The sequence below is a fragment of the Schistocerca cancellata genome, chromosome 5 (assembly GCF_023864275.1).
Source record: "Schistocerca cancellata isolate TAMUIC-IGC-003103 chromosome 5, iqSchCanc2.1, whole genome shotgun sequence".
Lineage (NCBI taxonomy): Eukaryota > Metazoa > Arthropoda > Insecta > Orthoptera > Acrididae > Schistocerca > Schistocerca cancellata.
Genome location: NC_064630.1, coordinates 171,542,588 through 171,563,644, shown reverse-complemented (window position 1 = coordinate 171,563,644; position 21,057 = coordinate 171,542,588). Strand labels below are relative to the sequence as shown.

The 21,057-nt window shown below is 41.6% G+C and overlaps 1 protein-coding gene across 1 annotated transcript in view; it reads right to left on the bottom strand.

Moving 5' to 3' along the window:
* Positions 1–1,724: 1,724 nt before the first annotated feature.
* Positions 1,725–21,057, bottom strand: part of LOC126187433 (dnaJ homolog subfamily C member 22) — a 51,070-nt gene continuing 31,737 nt past the window's right edge. The window contains exon 5 of the mRNA XM_049928507.1: positions 1,725–2,724. Within this exon, the coding sequence (XP_049784464.1) occupies positions 2,518–2,724 (207 nt within the window). The 3' untranslated portion in view covers positions 1,725–2,517. The remainder of the gene's footprint in view (positions 2,725–21,057) is intronic.

Here is a 21,057-nt window from a genome sequence, read left to right as displayed (position 1 = left end):
GTGAAGTTAAGTTAGGGAACAGCAAGAAAGTAGGCCAAATTTACTTCTTCTGCTTTTCGTAAACTTAACCATTTCTTTGCTGAGATAGGCTGGCTACTGTAAATCCATTAGACAAACCACTTAATGAACTTGCTACAGAAAGTTTCTAGATTCAGTATTATTCCATTTTTAATGTGTTTCTTTCTAACACCTAGGAAACTCTTAGGAAAAGGAACTAATAGTCTGACTTCCATATCCATTAGACATACATCATGGTCAAGTTCTGTAAAAAGGGTTACATTATTCGACAGTTGTGGAAAGTAGGCACATTTATGATGTGTAAACTATAAGCACAATTTCCCGTGTAAGAGTGTTGTAAGTGGCTTTTCCCATCACAGGACTATTTCTTTTGTCGGAGTGTAGAAGTCAACAGAATGGAGCTACTTACAGACACCTGTGTTTCACTAAATTTTAGTGGCACATACAAATGTGATACTAAATAACACACCTTTATACAACTAATTTCGGCAAAGCTCACAATCATTAAACAGTAATTATTATTTGAAAAATAAAGTGGAGGTAGCTGCACCAACCACTAAAGTAAGTACTTCACAATTTCTACAGGTATTCATCTCCTTTTGTTCACATATCATATTACGTTGCAATGACCTCTCACATCCGTTTCATTACCGTATTTACTCGAATCTAAGCCGCACCTGAAAAATGAAACTCGAAATAAAAGAAAAAAAAAAAAAAAAAAAAATTCCCGAATCTAAACCGCACATGAAATTTGAGACTCGAAATTCAAGGGGAGAGAAAAGTTGTAGGCCGCACCTCCAAATCGAAACAAAGTTGGTCCATTGTAATATGAGACACAATTTAGGTCAAATGAATGACGATACAGCTACAGTAGTTTGGTTCGAGTCGTAAGCTTAGCAGTTAAGCTTTACCACATAGCTATTGCCGTTTGAAAAGCTTTGCGGCCGCTTCTTTATTACATCAAATTCTGCACAGAAATTAGAGTAATCTTAGATTTAAAAATCTAGTCACTTGCCGTGCTTCATTTCTGACTGTATCACTATTAGACATAAGAATAATACGAATATAAACATGACACGATACGTATATTCTTCCGCGTTTGCTGTTGTCTCACTCTAGTTTCGTAGTTTATTTGGCAGACAGGATTTAAACGAGATAGCAGCAAACACGAAAGAATACATGGCAAAATGTTTATATTCGTATTATTCTTATGGTGAAGAGAATACTGTACGTGATTCAAATTTCATCAGGTTCCTATTAGCAACCATCTCTTCTCACAGATAGGAAAAAATTCAGAACGTAGAGTTGGCCATATTGACAAACATCCCAAACAGTCTTGCCAGTCAGATTTTCGTAGTACACTGAAATTGTGCTACATTCGAAGATGAACAATACGAAATTTGTATTTACTTCGTTGGATAATGTATGAAAATGCAGTGGTCAAAACTCGCGGCGGAGAAAAAAGGCTCGTCTTCAACTTTTTTTTTTTTAATTTATTTACTGATGCAGAGGTTTTGGTGCCAGTATTTATCTTTGTGCCTACAAAGCATGCCTGCGTAGCGCTATATATATTCGATGGCAGAAGTTAGTTGTGGCGACATGTACCAACATTTTTCATAACTTCCGCTTGCTTTGCACTCGATTCTAAGCCGCAGGCGGTTTTTTTGGATTACGAAAACCGGAAAAAAAGTGCGGCTTAGATTCGAGTAAATACGGTATTATGCAGATGGACTTGGACATGGCTTCATAGAAAGCTGTCAATTTCACTTTATTTCTTGATGTTTTGAAAAGGCACCTTTAATCCTGAAAGTATGAGGTTCACCCATTTGCTGCTGTCAGCAGAATTGCAGATAAAATGAAATTTTCAATTAATCTCTCTGTAGATAATCACCTGAATAAGTGAGACACTGGAAAAGGAAGAAAACTATACAATCTAAGGAGTTCAACCAACAATAACAGTGTAACTTCTATGTGTGCAATATAGTCAAAGCCATAGATTACACCAGGAATGCAAGCAGCACATGCTTATTTACCTCAATAAAATATCTTTGTTCCATTATTTACATCAACAATAGCCCAATATAAAAAAAGGTTTCAAGAACCTTTCAGTTACAAAAATAAGAAACATTGTCTGAATTACTTCCTTTGTGTGTCACATGTTTATAATCACATGACACTCACTTTCTCAACAGATCACAAAACATAGAAATATTCCTTACAGCCTGAACTCTTCTCACAAAACGCTAGGTGAACTCATAGTTACACTTATCATTAACAATACTGGGTCAAAAAGACACTTAAATCTATTTTTAAGATTGATTTCCCCTCATAGAACTCAGATATATTGCTTTGGTAAAAACATTAGTAAACACTATAAAATAAATAAACCATGAAAAACTCTACACAACACACACACACACACACACACACACACACACACACACACACACACACACACAAACGAACGAAAGTCCTCACAGGGATCCATGTTCTCCAACATTAAGGATTGTATCTTTTGTTTCTGCTACTTCTCTTTGCCCTAATGCTGGAGACAATTTCATATGCCTGCTGAATTTCCATGAATTTTTCCTGTGCCTCTCGCCGTTTGTCTGGATCTTTCACTTTATCTGGGTGGTATTTTCTTGACAAAGCTCTCCAACTGGATGTTATCTCAGCCTGTGTCGCACTGCTTGATACTTCCAAAACCTGCAGTGAAATATTATCAGATAAGTCAATGAAAGATCATTATACCTTACATGTGAAAATAGCTTAGCAAACATTAATAGACAATGAACAGCACAAACAGAATAGGACAATAACCTTTTAAACCAAATTTGTCTCCAACAGAGGTGAGAGTAAATGGTATTCCAAATATAATAACAGCAAGCAAATGCCAAAACAAGAGAAGAGCAGGACTGAAAGCCTTGTCAATAAGGAAACACAAACACATATCGAACTACTTCCTCTAGAACATTACAACCAAGAATTTATCGAGCACACTTACAAACACAGAAACAGTTCGCATTTTCAGTTGAGCTTTCTACTGATATTTAATATCTTGGTTACACTTGATACCTTCACTGTAGCAATGTGTTTCATGATATTTTAAAAGATTGCCAAAAACATAAACAGCTTTTGGAAGTAGCCTTGTCCTGGGACACTTCTTTCAAAATTAACCATTTTGTAGGACAGCTGACAGCACAGTAAAAGTCAAATGATTGACTACTTGTCCTTATGCTTTGGAATGTGACGATTTGTGTTGGGCATAAAAAGAATTTCATCTCTACCAGAAAGACTTATTTTATGAACAAAACCAATTACATCACTCAAGATATCTCTTGATTTATAAGATTGTTTTGCAACAGTCATCATCAGATCAAAACTTAGAATTTGTGAAATAAGGTTCAGTGACAATAACAACAGGTTTCATCACTACTAACACTGGACCTTGTTTTACACGTTCTAAGTTTTGATCTGATGACGGTAGCAGCCAAAAAAATGTTATAAATAAAGACATATCTTAAGCAATATAGACAGTTTTATTAACAGAATATTCACATTGATCATGGACCTGTGCACAAAATTTATTTCCTTTATTAACATGAAGACTGTACAGTGGAACCTTGCATAATTCACTCCAGAATCTTACTCATAGCACGAAACACTCATTAAGCGAAACAATTTATACCATACAAATTCATGTAAAACATGATAATGCATACCATGCAGAAAAAGTACTAAAAGTTTTATTTTATTCATGCCATTAATTCAAAGAAAATTACACAAGCAGTATCATGAATTTTTTTATTCATGATACATAACTAATTCTTTTTTATTAGGAAGCTATCTCTAGTCATTTGTTTCTGCCGACGCTTCAACACTTGGCGAAAATGCAACACAGCATCATCATTAAATAAATTGGTAGTGTGCATAGCCACTGTTTTATGGGGGGGGGGGTGATCATTTTCAATGTACGATACAACTGATTTCCATGCTTTCAGCATTTGTCTTATTGCACCAGAAGATTGTTGCTTTGCTGATACCGCCTCCTCCTCCTCCTCCTCCTCCTCCGAACTTCTCTCCACAACTTCCTGCTGTGAAACACACTGCAATTCCATAAGCTCTTTGGTGATCATTTCTTGGCTGTGATCTTCCACAAGCTCATCGATATCATTGTTATCCACTTCTAGTCCCATGCTGTAGGCCAAAGACACAATCTTGTTGGCTACAAGCTCCACAGGTACTGACTCAAATGCCTCAGTATCACATTCAATAACACTCCAGCCAGAGTTTCTTCGAATTATAAGGGAGAATTCTCTTGGTAACCCCTTCCCATGCCTTTTGGGTCATCTTGACGCAAGTAACAATGTAGAAGTGATATTTCCAAAACTCTCAGAGTGAGAGTAGTAGTATCAATCGACTCAAAGCAATGCTCGAAGAATGCTTTAGTGTAAAGCTTCTTGAAGTTGTAAATAATCTGCTGATCCATAGGCTGGAGTAATAGGGTGGTGTTGGGAGGCAGAAACTGAATCTTGACGAACTGAAATTCTTCAAGGAGGTGGTCTTCTAGGCCTGGAGAATGGGCAAGATCGTTGTCCATAGCAAGCAAGACGTGGAGTGCCAGATTCATCTCAAGCAAATATTTTTACACTGAAGGATGAAACACTTCATTGATCTAATCACAAAAAAAGATCACGTCACCCAAGCCTTGTTGTTGGACCTCCACAACACATTTAATCTGCACTTCTGGACTTTACACTTCTTGAGGGCAATTTGCGTATCTGAATGGTAAACACACAGCATTTTAGTTTTCAAATCGCCACTTGCACTGGCACAAAATAGTAATGCGAGATGGTCTTTCATTGGCTTGTGGCCGGGCAATGAATTCTACTCTGCTTTTATAAAGGTACGCTTCAGCATCTTTTTATAGATTAGACCCATCTCGTCACAATTAAAATACTGTTACGGCAGGTAACACTCAGAATTCATTAGTATCTTGAAGTTGCTGATTAAGTTCTAGCTGCCTTTGTGTCAGCGCTGGCTGTTTCGCCATCCTCAATGCTGTGGATGCTGGTTTTACTCTTGTATAAGATTTCTTTCTTTTAGACAGTCCTTTAAAAATTCACCTTTCTGCTCAAGATAATCTTTTAGAGAGAAGAAATGTAAACTGTCAGAAATCTTGTTGGAATTTAAATTGTAGGATGATGAGAGACTTGTCTCTCTGCATTATGTGTAACAAAATACATGGTCGAATTATTATGCCAATGAGGTTGTAACAGAGCAATGTGGGAATATCCTAGTTGTTCTTATACCATCCCCAACATCAGTATTATTTTGTTCCAACCTGGTCTCGTTTTATTAATAATAATTCCTGTGTACTTTCTCAATTACTAACGACAATAGTACAGTTAGTTCAACTTTAGAGAAATATTCATGACTTACTACACACGTTAACCATGCAAAGGCGAAACCTACGATGAGCTGAAAGATGTTTCTAGATTGCTACAGCTCATTTGAAAGCCCTCATTTTTCTCTTCACAAAAATTGTTGAACTTGCTACAAAATCTTAACATTTCAAAAGTTAAGCATGTTCAAAATTTCAGTGTTCTAAAATGTTCCAACCTTAAAAGGTAATGATTTCCAAAATTCAGTACCACAGTGTTATGACGCTGATTTTTTTTGTTGGAAACAGCTAATTAGCTTGGCCTCAGCAGCAAGTGACTGTGGTAGTGTGTGCATGCGTGCACGCACGTGTTGTTCCAATGAAGGCCTTTTTGGACGAAAGCTTACTTATTTGATAGTCTTTTGTTGTGCCTATTTGAGATAGCAATTCTGCTGTATGGTGAGTAGCAATTATCATTTTCATATTGCCATTATTCTATCCTGGATTTTCCATTGTTTCATTAGTCCTTTAATTATTCCAGAGCTTTCCAGTGAATTTTAGGAATCATCTTTCACAATGAAATGCTCTCTTTTCTAATTATAGTGCTATTAGTTAAACAACTTCCACAACTGCCAACTGTACCTTTGTTCCTTTCAATTTTCCTGGTTTTTGTATTAATATCTAAAATGTAATAGCAACATATTTCAACAAACAGTAATTATCCGTATCATGCATGTCTTAAATAGGTATCGTAGACAAAGCCTGATGTGAGTCAGAGGCTAGTAGTCATCATACAAACAATCTGTCTCATAATGTAATTTTCAGTTCACACTGTGTAGTTCAAATCTACTACAGAAATTGTAAACATCGTGTAGTTGTTTCTACAGAACATACAGGTATTATGTGTGTGTCAGAAAGGCCACAGCTGGGAACTTGCACCTGATCTACATTTCCCCATTGCTACCACGTGGTTACTACGTCATAATCACGTAAAAGAATATATTACTCTGACACAAATGAACGTCGTGGTATGGTATCAATTCGTGTAGCTTTCTGATCTGGTTCAAATATTGAGATTGCCGCATGTTACAAAGCTGATCATACGAACAGATCATTGTGCATAAATAAATATGAAGAGTTTGAAAAATCATTTGCTACAGTACAACATACTTTATTCAACATATGTTCATAAAGTCCATTATTAGCAGGAGGGCAATCAACAACAAAAGACCAAGAGATGTCCAAGCCATATTTGCAAATTAGTAAAGTTATTAGGCGATGCTAAATGTGTGAGGTATATGGGGGAAAAAGTCGGTGTCAGTAGAAAATTCAAAAGTTTAGAGGCAATAAATTTCACTCTCTTTGTTCAAAAATTTCGTGTTTATTTGCTGAGCCTAGTTTGAATTTCAGAAAGATTAGTGAACACACAATGGCAAACTAAAGTTTCTATATTATATTTACTCCCTCTCTTCTACTTTAATAGATACTTATAATACAAGTTTATTAGTGATCAGCCTGTCTGCAAAGTAAATTTTATTGTGGACCAGTAACTTACAATATTTTTCTTCTCCTGGAAATAAAGTCTTTCATAGCTACACTGTTTCTATATTTGTTAAGTACTAGTTTCCAGGCCAAAGCTTCATTTCCAAGTACTCAAACATTCAGAAGTTGTCAAAAAGTTTTTTTCATGGAGAAAAAATATAAGCTTTAACACTTTCGAGACGAGCGATGTAGCTCCTACGTCGGTCCGACAGTACCCCAAAAAGACGATCGACGTAGCTCCTACGTCGGCAGATTATCAGCGATGTTAACGAGTCGTAGCACATGAATTTCATATTCTGTAGGTTTAAAAGTACTGTCTGGTTATCCTAGTACCAAGAAAAAATTATAGATGGCAGCATATGTCACTGTTGGTGGTGGTACAGGAGTATATTTTGAGTCATTTGCTTTGCCGCGCTCATGCTCGACTTACAACAGGCGCACGGCAGTTCGAAACTTTAGATTGTTGTCGGCTGATAGCTTTGCGCTTTATTTTCGTCATGGCCTTGCGAGATGAAGTAATAGAGTTTTTATTGAACAATAGCGGTTCAGAATTACATGAAGAAATTGCAGATTTTGACATTAGTGATGGTAAGCGATTTTTTGTCCGAATTTTCCATAATTCTGTGGTTTGATTCCTGGTCAGAAAAAAAGATCATTTTTACGAATTTTCTTATAGATGAAAACGATCCCTCTGACAGTGAACCGTCAGGAAGACCTGAAGATGAGGCTGTTGACATCGTTGTCACAACAAACACAACTGGTCATTGCAATTTGCCATATTCTCTGGCCAGTGGACAGATGACGATACAACCACTCCCCAGCTTCCTGTTTTTTCTGAATCCTGGTGACACTGATCAACCGAGAGACAAACCGCTATGCTAGAATGGCAATAGAGACACTAAGTACTACAGAAAAAGTGAAGCCTCAGTCAGTGTGGTGTAAGTGGACAACAGTAAAACTCAGTGAACTGTATAAATTTTTTGGTATTATTTTGCATATGTGCCTAGTCAAGAAACCAAAACTGTCTGAGTACTGATCAACAAATCCTGTGTTGCAGTCCTCATTTACGGCAAAGTGTCTGCCAAGAGAGAGATTTTTGTCAATTCTACGAATGTTACATCTCTTAGATAACGCAACTTATATTCCTAAAAATCAGGTAGGTCACAATCCTACTCATAAGGCAAGACCTGTATTCGACAGATGCGTGACCCAAAGTGGAAAGGCTTACAAGCCAGGCGAAAATGTTAGTATAGATGAAGGAATTTGCCCTTTCCGTGGTAGACTGAGTTTTAGAGAGTATATGAAAAATAAGCCTAATAAGTATGGCGTAAAAATTTTTATGCTATGTGAAAGTGGGTACGTCCTGAACTGTGAAATTTATTCTGGGAAACAGTCTAATGCCGATAACAGAATTTTACACATTGTAGACATATTGTGTCATTCGTTTCATAATAAAGGTCACACATTATACATGGACCGATTTTACACCAGCCCTGATTTACTGGATTATTTGCGGGTGAAAAGAACTAAGGCAGTTGGTACTGTGCAGAAAAATAGAAAAGGACTACCAAAGGATCTTGCTGGCCAGAAATTGGAAAAATTGAACTTTAGTTTCACAGACGAGATCACTTACTGTTTGTGAAATGGAAGGACAACAGAGACTTTTTTCTTTTGACAACAAAGCATAAAATGAGTGCAACAAATGTCAGTGTAAAAACTAAATTTGGAATGGTGGAAAAAAATGAAGCCAGACTGTGTTTTGGACTACAATAATAAAAAAGCTGATGTGGATCATAGCGATCAGCTAATGGCGTACTATCCTTTTGAACGAAAACAAATAAAGTGGTGGAAAAAAGTTTTCTTTCACATTCTCATGCTCATGACTGTTAATTCATACATTTTGTACAGAACACCATGAAATACAAGCAAACATCTGGTTGAATACATTACAGAGATAGCAGAGAACTTGGTTCACAAAGGTGGCCTCTTAGACTCATGCACTTCTCAGAATAGTTCACCCATCAACAGACTAAGCGGAAAACATTTTCCAAAATTAATTCCACCCACAAAATTGTCTAAGTGGCCTCAGAGAAGGTGTAAAGTATGCGCAGAAACAAGCAAGGCCAGATATGGTAAAGTTTCAAGGAAAGATACACAATATTATTGTGAAACCTGTGACGTAGGGCTTTGTTTTCCAAAATGTTTCGAAATATTTCATTCAAAAGCCAATGTAACTGTGTGATATTAATAAAATAAAAGTTCATATTTTAATAGTTATTCATTTAAAACTAACAACTTCAATCCTATGTCCCTTAGAGGCCCTAAAACCTACAAAAAAAAATTTTTTTTCACTGTGAAAACAGCCCTTGTCACTAACATAAATGTTTATTTCTTTGCAGTACTCTGAAGGGAATGGACGTAGTTTTTAAGTGCAAAAGACAATCTATTTTCTCTGGTATAGAATCTGCTGTAGAAAATTCAGAAAAACTGTGAAATCGCTCAGTACCAGCCGGTTGAGCATCCACACTCGCACTCAGTCCTCAAAGTGTTAAAAATTCTTCAACTGAAGCTTGTTCTCAATGACTGAGAAACCTCAAACAGGAAAAGATAATATTAGAAGAGATGAGTGTAACCGTAGTTGGAAAGTGAAGGAGGTGGTGGTGGTGGTGGTGGTGGTGGTAGTGAGAGGAGGAGGAGGAGGAGGAAAGGTCGAGTGCACACGTAAAGGTTCTCATAACATAATTCAGCAGTCAAGTCTATAGATGGCACTTGCAGTACGTAATTAGCTACAGTTCACTGTAACTATATTTCTACAGCAGATGGAAGATTGATTAGCTGGTTTAAAGGCGGGAGAAGGGGCCAAACTACGAGGTCCTAATAAAACAATGCCACAAGTGTGAGAATAACATGGACTAAACATGTAACACAAAACGGAAAGAAAGGAAAAGCCACAAGAACAAAGAGAAGGCAACAAACACTAAAAGGAATAAAAGAGGAGAAGAAAACAAAATAGAGACGCTAGAAACAGAAGAGAGTAAAACATGAAAGCAGATTACAGTGGCTGGCCAACCACGAGAATAAAAAGGGAAAGCCAGGCACTCTGCTACACATTAAAACCTCCACCCTAAACTAGGGTTGAGGACACAGAGGGACAAAGGACATGCACTAAAACCTACATAGAAGTATAAAACCCACTCTCATGGATAAAACTTAAAACTAAAGCTGCTGTGCAGGCACTGTCGCCCAACACCGAAGGCAGGGTGCTTGGAAAGTTAAAAGTCTGCCGCAGAGCGGCTAAAAGTGGGCAGTCCGGCAAGTGGTGGACGACTGTCATTTGGAAGCCACAGCGACACTAAGGTGGGTCCTCACGATGGGGTAGGTAACCAAGCCTTAGCCACGTATGGCCAATGCGGAGCCGGCAGAGGACAACTGATTCCCTGCGAGAGGCCTGCATGGAAGACTTCCACACATTCATAGTCTCCTTAATGACAAATAGTTTGTTGTGCGTGCTGTTACACCATTCCGTCTCCCAAAGCCAGAAAACCCTGCGGTGTAAGACAGAATGCAGGTAAGTTTCGGAAATGCTTATCTCCAGAAGCGGTTTCCGTGTCACCTGTTTGGCCAGCCTGCCGGCAAGTTCGTTGCCGGGGATTCCATGTCCTGGGGTCCACACAAACACCACGGAACGGCGGGATTGTTCCAGGGCATAGATAGACTCTTTAATGGATGCTAACACAGTGTGGCGAGCGTAGCACTGGTAGCTTGTAGGCTGCTCAATGAGTCACTACACAGGAGAAATGACTCGCCACGGCATGAGCGGACGTACTCAAGAGCACGACATATGGCCGCCAGCTCTGCAGTGAAAACACTGCAGCCAACTGGCAAGGAGTGCTGCTCAATATGTCTTCCATGAACATATGCAAAGCCTACATGACCATTAGCCATTGAGCCGTCGGTGTAAACCACTTCAGAGGCCCGGAACACGTCAAGAATTGAAAGGAAGTGGCAGTAGAGAGCAGCGTGGTTAATGGAGGGAGTCCTTAGGGCAAAGCAAAAGGTCCAGACAAAACTGCGGCTGAGGCGTACACCATGAAGGTGAACGTGAACAGACCGCAAGTAGAGGTGGTTAAGGGAAGGACTCCAGTTCAGAGAGAAGGGACCGCATGTGAACCGCAATCGTTTGCCCCGATCTGGACTGCCGAGGGTGGGAAAAGGAGGCGGTAATTCGGATGCGCAGGGGAACTTTGACTGTGTGCTGCGTACCGATTGGCACCCCAATTGGTGTTGCTCAAGCAATGGAGGGCATTGAGGTGCTGCCAGCACTTCTGCTTAAGCTGACAAAGATAGTGAGCCAAGTCAATTGAGCATCGAAAACCAGTCTTAGGAATTGATATGTCTCCACTACAGTGAGTGGATCGTCATCAAGGTAAAGTGCGGGTTCTGGATGAACGGTACGACGCCTACAGAACTGCACGACACACGACTTTGTGGCTGAAAACTGGAAGCCGTGGGCTAGAGCCCATGACTGTGCTTTGTGGATGGCTCCCTGGAGGTGCCACTCAACAACAACAGTACTGGAGCAACAGTACGAAAGGCAGAAATCATCTGTATACAGAGAAGGTGAGACGGAGGGCCTGACAGCTGCTGCTAGACCGTTAATGGCCACTAAAAATAAAGAGACACTTAACACAGAGCCCTGCGGGACTCCATTCTCCTGGATATGGATGGAACTATGGAAATCGACAACTTGGACAAAGAAAGTACGGAGGGACATGAAGTTCTGGATAAAAATTGGGAGTGGTCCCCAGAGACTCCACTCAATGTGGCAAGGATATGATGTCGCCAGGTCGTGTCGTATGCTTTACATAAGTCAAAAAAGACGGCAATCAGGTGTTGCCATCTGGATAAGGCTCTTCGGTTGGCAGACTGGATACAAGATTATCAGTGGTAGAATTACCCTGGCGGGAGCAGTCCTGATATGGAGCCAACAAGCCACGTGACTTCAGTACCCAACCCAACCGCTGACATACCATACGTTCCAGCAGCTAACAAAGAATACTGGTGAGGCTGATGGGCCGATAGCTATCCACATCAAGCGGGTTTTTACTGGGTTTGAGCACTGGAACGATGATGCTCTCCCGCCATTGCGATGGAAAGCTGCCATCACACCAGATCCATGAGAGATGTTTAATCATCTGGCTGTGGATGCGATCAGGCCCAGGAGCTGTGTCGGCGCAATGTGTAAGGACACCGAGGAGCTCCCACTCTGTAAATGGGGCGTTATAGGATTCACTGCAGCATGTAGTGAATGAGAGGACGTTCCCTTCCAGCCACCGTTTGAGTGTGTGAAAGGCTGGGGGGTAATTCTCCGTCGCAGAAGCTCGAGCAAAGTGCTCGGCAATTGCGTTTGCATCGGTACATAATTCACCCTTTATGGTAACACTGGAGACAGCCGTTGGGGCCTGGTACCCGAAAAGATGTTCGATCTTTGCCCAGCCTTGGGAAGGTGATGTGTGGCACCCAATGGTGGAAACATATCTGTCCCAACACTCCTCCTTCCATTGTTTGATAAGATAGCGAACATGGGCACGGAGCCATTTAAAGGCTATGAGGTGCTCCAGGGAAGGGTGGCACTTATGCCACTGTAGAGCTCGCTGACACTCCTTAATTGCTTCAGCAACTTCTGGCGACCACCAAGGGACTCACTTACACCTCGGGCACCCTAAAGAGCGAGGGATCACGTTTTGTGCTGCAGAAACAATTATGCTAGTCACCTGCTCAACCATCACATCGGAGATTCAGCGGTGACAGGAGAGGTGAAAGTTCCCCAGTCCGCCTTGTTCAAAGCCCATCTGGGCAGGCATCCGTATGCCTGATGTTGGGGCAGTGACAGGAAGATGGGGAAGTGGTCACTACCACACAGGTCATCGTGTGCTCTCCAGTGGATAGATGGGAGAAGTCCTGGGATGTAAACTGATAAATCAAAGACCGAGTAACTACCATGAGCCACACTGAAATGTGTGGCGGCTCCAGTATTTAAGAGACAGAGGTTGAATTGCGACAGTAAAGTTTCGACATCTCTGCCAAGGCCAGTAAGCATAGTACCACCCCACAAGGGGTTACGGGCATTAAAATCTCCCAGAAGTAGGAAAGGCTTAGGGAGTTGATCAATAAGTGCAGCTAATACATTCAGGGGCACTGCACCATCTAGAGGAAGATATACATTGTAGACAGTTATTTCCTGCATCGTCCTTATTCTGACAGCCACAGCTTCAAGAGGGGTTTGAAGAGGCACATGTTCACCACAGACCAAGTTTAGGACATAAATGCAAACTCCACACGACACTCGATTATAGTCGCTACGGTTCCTGTAATATCCCTTATAGCCGCGGAGGGCAGGGGTCCGCATTGCTGGGAACCAGGTTTCCTGGAGGGCAATGCAAATAGCATGTGCCATAGCTCAGCCAGGCAGTGGAAAAAACCACCGCAATTCCACTGGAGGATGACATCGTTAGATTGGGAAGGCATGGAACATTCAATGAGGCAGTTTACGCCTCAGAGTCACCTGCTGCCACCGAGTTATTGCCTGAGCAGTCTATATTCATTGTGTCTGAGGGTCTGGCGAGATCTAGGTCCTCAGTGGATGCCAAAATCTCCACCCCATCCTGAGCCGCAGAGCATCTAGGTAGCAGTGGTGTGGGTGCCACCACAATTTCCTTGGTCTTAGAGGTTTTCTTTTTGGATTTCTCTTAATGCTCCTGGGCTTCCCTGGCTGGGAGGACTTCACTCGCTCATTCTCCGGGACTGAGGATGAGCGTGAAGCCCTATGACCAGCTGCTTTTGGGCTCTTCAGCCACTGGTGGGTGTCGTCTTTCCCACTAGAAGAAACCTGGGAAGGGAGGACCCCTTCCTAGCGAGAGAAGCCGAAGAAGACTTCTGCTTCTCCGGATTGAAAGTGGGGACGGACGTCTCCGATGGTTGGAGGTGGAGGTTGTTGTTCCCGAAGTAGGTGGTGCAGGAGCAACCAGGAGGGAAATGCCCCCTACCATCAAGGGGGCGTGCTTAGTCTTCCGGCTCCGAGAGGTGACGTCGGTTGGCAGAGATGATGGTGCCAGAACAGTTGTAGCGGCGGCGTAAGAGAATGTCATATGTACAGGATGCAGGCATTCAAATTTTCTCTTAGCCTCCGTGTAGGTCAGTCTGTCCAGTTTCTTTTACTCCATGATTTTCCTTCCTTTCTGGAGAATCCTGCAGTCAGGCGAGCAAGGCGAATGGTGCTCTCTACAGTTGACACAGATGGGAGTTGGGGCACATGGAGTATTGGGATGTGATGGGCGTCCGCTATCTTGGCATGTGACACTGGAAGTACAGCAGGAAGACACATGGCCGAACTTCCAGCACTTAAACCATTGCATCGGAGGAGGGATATAGGGCTTTACATCACACAGGTAGACCATCAACTTGACCTTCTCGGGTAATGTATCACCCTCAAAGACCAAGATGAAGGCACTGGTGGCAAACTGATTATCCTTCGGACCCCGGTGGACACACCGGACGAAACGTACACCTCGCTGCTCTAAATTGGCGCACAGCTCATCGTCGGACTGCAAATGAAGGTCTCTGAAATATGGTACCTTGGACAATATTTAAGTTCTTATGGGGCATGATGGTTACATAAACATCCTCCAGCTTGTCACAAGTGAGTAACTCCCATGACTGAGAGACGATGCTGTTTTGATCAAGAATGACACAGATCTCATTTTGGACAAGCCCTCCACCTCCCCGAACTTGTCCTCTAAATGCTCAACAAAAAACTGAGGCTTCATCGTCATGAAAGACTCCCCATCAGCTCTCTAACACACAAGGTACCAGAGTGAATAAGATCCGCTGCCATCCTTAGCCTGATGTTCCTCCCATAGGGTGGCCAGGGAGGGGAACGATTTGAGGTCGTAATTCTATGCATTGAATTGAGCTCGTGATTGCTTAGAGACCGCTGGTGTTTCACCACCAGCAAGAGATGATGGACTACGCTTCATCACGTGTCACCGCCCTGATGCCACCCACTCCAACCAGGAGCCCTCCCCATGGGCACCACCCAGCCGCAGCAAAGGCCACCTGGCAGGATGGTCATTGCCGGGAGTCCTGATGCGCCAGGGAGATGGGCATCTACCCCTTGGTATAAGTGGGGAAATAATGGCACAGGCATCAGCACAGCGAACCCTGTGTAGTCAGGGGGCTACAACCAATAGGGTACATGGCGACCCCACCACAGCGGACTGGCTACCGTGCTGGGTATCAGGTGCAAAGAAGTCCACGGTCATTGTCGACGTAGAAATCAAAACTGCATAGTGCATGGTGGAAAATGCACCCAGGAAGGTGTCCTTGCCCAAGAGACTGAGAATGGGCAGGACTGCAATGCGACGACGAGAAAGTGGGCTAAAGAACTCAACGCACAATGGACATGATGCACCTTGTAAAGGCACCCTTCCCCAATTGGCTCGCTCTTCGGAAAATTTTTGTAGAATGGAGGTCAAACCATACAGGGGACCATCACATAAAGGCCGAAACGTGCAAAACTGCTTTTAGTCACCACATACGACAGGCAGGAATACCTTGAGCCTATTCTAACCCCCAGACCCGCAGGGGGGAGGGGGGAGACGGCAGCAGATGGAAGAGTAGAACACAACAGAAACATATCTCTTCTGACAATGTGTGGCAAAATAGCTTTTTGATGCAGCAGGATCTTACAAAAACACTTATTTCAGCTGAAGCTAATGTTCCTTATACAGAGCATAAGTAAAATGACCTTCAAAGGACAGGGATATTTTTCCATTTACACATTAATTTGATAGCTTACCACAAATATTTAAATGTATAACTTACTGAAGAGTATAACATAATTCCACAGCTACTGTAGCCAGCATAATCCAAAACAAGAACAGTTTGCAACTCCTATCCGAACACAGATCATGTTAGTGCTCTAGAGCTGTGCCAGAGAATCATATGACACACCACTCAAGTTACATGATATAGTGTGAAGTATCTCAACTGGTTATTATAAAGATTCATCTATGATGCAGAAATAACGCCACTTGAAGGTCCTCTTAATTTCAACTTTGTATACAGCTATACGCCTTATTACTGGACCAATAAAAAAGAATAAACATAAAAATAAAAAAATAAAATCACTAAGAAATCAAAAACACTTTACAATACTACTCAAAAGCATACTTCCTTACAAAAATTTGAAGCACTAAGCATACAAAGGTGAAGCACTAAGAAGACGTCGTTGGATGTCAATGTAACTTTGTACATACACACAAACACATTGGCGGGTATGTGAATGATTATAGAGTTAAAAATCACTGTGACAGGTGGGGCGGCCACCAGAGTGTGTCAGTGTTTTTCATGTTAGTGTTGTTACCAGGCCTGACTGACTGAGTACATAAGGGGCCAAGGAAAGTGTCAGATGTTCATTTACATCTACATTCATCTACATTTATACTCCGCAAGCCACCCAACGGTGTGTGGCGGAGGGCACTTTACGTGCCACTGTCATTATCTCCCTTTCCTGTTCCAGTCGCGTATGGTTCGCGGGAAGAACGACTGTCTGAAAGCCTCTGTGCGCGCTCTAATCTCTCTAATTTTACATTCGTGATCTCCTCGGGAGGTATAAGTAGGGGGAAGCAATATATTCGATACCTCATCCAGAAACGCACCCTTTCGAAACCTGGCGAGCAAGCTACACCGCGATGCAGAGCGCCTCTCTTGCAGAGTCTGCCACTTGAGTTTGTTAAACATCTCCGTAACGCTATCACGGTTACCAAATAACCCTGTGACGAAACGCGCCGCTCTTCTTTGGATCTTCTCTATCTCCTCCGTCAACCCGATATGGTACGGATCCCACACTGATGAGCAATACTCAAGTATAGGTCGAACGAGTGTTTTGTAAGCCACTTCCTTTGTTGATGGACTACATTTTCTAAGGACTCTCCCAATGAATCTCAACCTGGTACCCGCCTTACCAACAATTAATTTTATATGATCATTCCACTTCAAATCGTTCCGCACGCATACTCCCAGATATTTTACAGAAGTAACTGCTACCAGTGTTTGTTCCGCTATCATATAATCACACAATAAAGGATCCTTCTTTCTATGTATTCGCAATACATTACATTTGTCTATGTTAAGGGTCAGTTGCCACTCCCTGCACCAAGTGCCTATCCGCTGCAGATCTTCCTGCATTTCGCTACAATTTTCTAATGCTGCAACTTCTCTGTATACTACAGCATCATCCGCGAAAAGCCGCATGGAACTTTCGACACTATCTACTAGGTCATTTATATATATTGTGAAAAGCAATGGTCCCATAACACTTCCCTGTGGCACGCCAGAGGTTACTTTAATGTCTGTAGACGTCTCTCCGTTGATAACAACATGCTGTGTTCTGTTTGCTAAAAACTCTTCAATCCAGCCACACAGCTGGTCTGATATTCCGTAGGCTCTTACTTTGTTTATCAGGCGACAGTGCGGAACTGTATCGAACGCCTTCCGAAAGTCAAGAAAAATAGCATCTACCTGGGAGCCTGTATCTAATATTTTCTGGGTCTCATGAACAAATAAAGCGAGTTGGGTTTCACACGATCGCTGTTTCCGGAATCCATGTTGATTCCTACATAGTAGATTCTGAGTTTCCAAAAACGACATGATACTCGAGCAAAACACATGTTCTAAAATTCTACAACAGATCGACGTCAGAGATATAGGTCTATAGTTTTGCGCATCTGCTCGACGACCCTTCTTGAAGACTGGGACTACCTGTGCTCTTTTCCAATCATTTGGAACCTTCTGTTCCTCTAGAGACACTTGCGGTACACGGCTGTTAGAAGGGGGGCAAGTTCTTTCGCGTACTCTGTGTAGAATCGAATTGGTATCCCGTCACGTCCAGTGGACTTTCCTCTGTTGAGTGATTCCAGTTGCTTTTCTATTCCTTGGACACTTATTTCGATGTCAGCCATTTTTTCGTTGGTGCGAGGATTTAGAGAAGGAACTGCAGTGCGGTCTTCCTCTGTGAAACAGCTTTGGAAAAAGGTGTTTAGTATTTCAGCTTTACGCTTGTCATCCTCTGTTCCAATGCCATCATCATCCCGGAGTGTCTGGACATGATGTTTCGAGCCACTTACTGATTTAACGTAAGACCAGAACTTCCTAGGATTTTCTGTCAAGTCGGTACCTAGTATTTTACTTTCGAATTCACTGAACGCTTCACGCATAGCCCTCCTTACGCTAACTTTTGACATTGTTTAGCTTCTGTTTGTCTGAGAGGTTTTGGCTGCGTTTAAACTTGGAGTGAAGCTCTCTTTGCTTTCGCAGTAGTTTCCTAACTCTGTTGTTGTACCACGGTGGGTTTTTCCCGTCCCTCACAGTTTTACTCGGCACGTACCTGTCTAAAACGCATTTTACGATTGCCTTGGAACTTTTTCCATAAACACTCAACATTGTCAGTGTCGGAACAGAAATTTTCGTTTTGATCTGTTAGGTAGTCTGAAATCTGCCTTCTATTACTCTTGCTAAACAGATAGACCTTCCTCCCTTTTTTTATATTCCTATTAACTTCCATATTCAGGGATGCTGCAACGGCCTTATGATCACTGATTCCCTGTTCTGCACTTACAGAGTCAAAAAGTTCGGGTCTGTTTGTTATCAGTAGGTCCAAGATGTTATCTCCACGAGTCGGTTCTCTGTTTAATTGCTCGAGGTAATTTTCGGATAGTGCACTCAGTATAATGTCACTCGATGCTCTGTCCCTACCACCCGTCCTAAACATCTGAGTGTCCCAGTCTATATCTGGTAAATTGAAATCTCCACCTAAGACCATAACATGCTGAGAAAATTTATGTGAAATGTATTCCAAATTTTCTCTCAGTTGTTCTGCCACTAATGCTGCTGAGTCGGGGGGTCGGTAAAAGGAGCCAATTATTAACCTAGCTCTCTGAAAGACACAGAGAGAGTGCTCATGTGAGACAGCTTTATCAGTACCTGACAGGTGTTTGAAAGGGGTCCCATTGTGGACCTCAGTGCTCACATCTAGCAATGTACAGTTTTGGGGTCATTTGGATGAATGTGTGACTGCATAGGAACATCATTGTCAAGGTAGTGGTCGGCCACATTTGATCAACTTACTGTGCACCAGGCACATCATAACCACTTTGTATTTTCTCCTGCCGTCCAACAACAAATAATGGACTTCCTGCTATATTTTGTCTCATGCTGCAACATTGGTCAGATATGAGCAGCAGCTGGACTAGGGACTTATCATCCCATGTGTAGGCTGTCAACACAGGAACACAAACCACTCCGTTTGGAGTGTTGCAGTGACAGAGATACACAGACTACTGATAAATGTCATTAAATAATGAACTGCACTTCTGCACTAACCCAGATGACCACCACTGGTGAGTATGGTGATGACCTGGAGGAAAGTTCAATCCTTCCAATGATTCGGAGAGGCACAGTGGTGTTAACCCTGGTATCATGGTAAGAGGAGCCATCAGATACTGGATTATGGACTGCACTGATTGAGGGAAATCTGACTGCACAATGTTCGTCACGGATATTCTGCATCCTCTTGTATTACCTCTCTTATAACAGCAATGTGCCATATCTCAACAGGATAACACTCATCCAAATGGCACACGTCTATGAGCTGTCTGTATAATGTAGAGGTACTCCAATGTCCAACAAGATCCCTAGATCAAGCATGGGGCCAGTTGGGACATCAACTCTGACCACGTTTCAGTATGTGGGATACAGGACATCAAGGACCATTTACAACAGTAGTGGTCCAGCTTCCCTCAAAACATACAACAGCTTTACGACATCCTTCCCAAACAAGTCAGTGCACGCATCCAGGCCATAGGGGATGTAACATTGTATTGATAAAGGGGCTCATAATGCCAACTTATACTTAAATTTGGATCAATTTAGTAATCACTGGAATAAAATCACGTGACGTCTCAACCCGTCAGTGTAGATGAGAACAGGGATGTCAATGCTCTCAAAGCATTTGAACATTGAATGGAAAATACAAAATGATTTAAAGTGACACCTAACAGTATCAAAGATGGCATTACTGAAGTGGGCAAGCCCATTTGACTCTTATTTCCACAACAAATAGTAGTTTGTTATTTGTAGCTGGATGAGTAAAATCAATTAATACTGAGGCAACATAAGTTAGGCCACTAGTCAATATTTTGGATTTCACTGATACAAATAGTGAAATGAACTGGCTGCAGTCCATTCCAGGGCTCTGGGACCACAGTTCACATGTTCCAAAGTAAAAATCTATATATAGACATGCCTCTCCCTATCACTTTTAGGGATGTAAGGCCACATAAACGAAGAACAAATATATACTTTGAAGTACAATAAAGCTGCCTGGTGGCAAGCACTATTTTAATTTCTAATACTTTTAGCATAAAGATCGTCCTTTGCACATTAAATTGGTCTGAATGTACATAAATGCAGTAGCAACAATATCTGAGTCAATTATTCCTTCCACAACTCATTCTGTGATCTTCGCAAAATAAATGTAGTTTTTCCGAACTTTAGTATGATTGTGAAATGATGTGTTGAATGTCTCACCTTAAAAGAACTGTTGTAATGATTCCAAAATGGGTCTTCCATTTTGCAAGTCAGCAGTATTTCCAAAGTTACAGATAATTTAGTATTGTGATTAACATTTTATTAATTTTGATACACCTGATGCATTCGGGTTACAACTGCTGCATGTTTAAAACATTATATTTTGTTTCCTAACCTTAGTTGAATGAACTTCACTTCTGGAAACATTTTTAGTTCAATTTTAATACTGCAGAATATATCCACTTGTCAATACATGGTACAGTTCTGGAATTAGCAAAAGAGTGGGTTTCACAGGAAACCTATTATGGTATTTAGTCGATATAGATCCTCAATTCATGGCAGAAAAATATGGAAATATAGATACCTTACTTGGATTCTAAAATACAATTTCAGAAGGATTGTTCAGTAATTACGGAATAAGCAAGCAATCACCAATGTTATGCTGCTGTTAAAAACATGTCTTACGT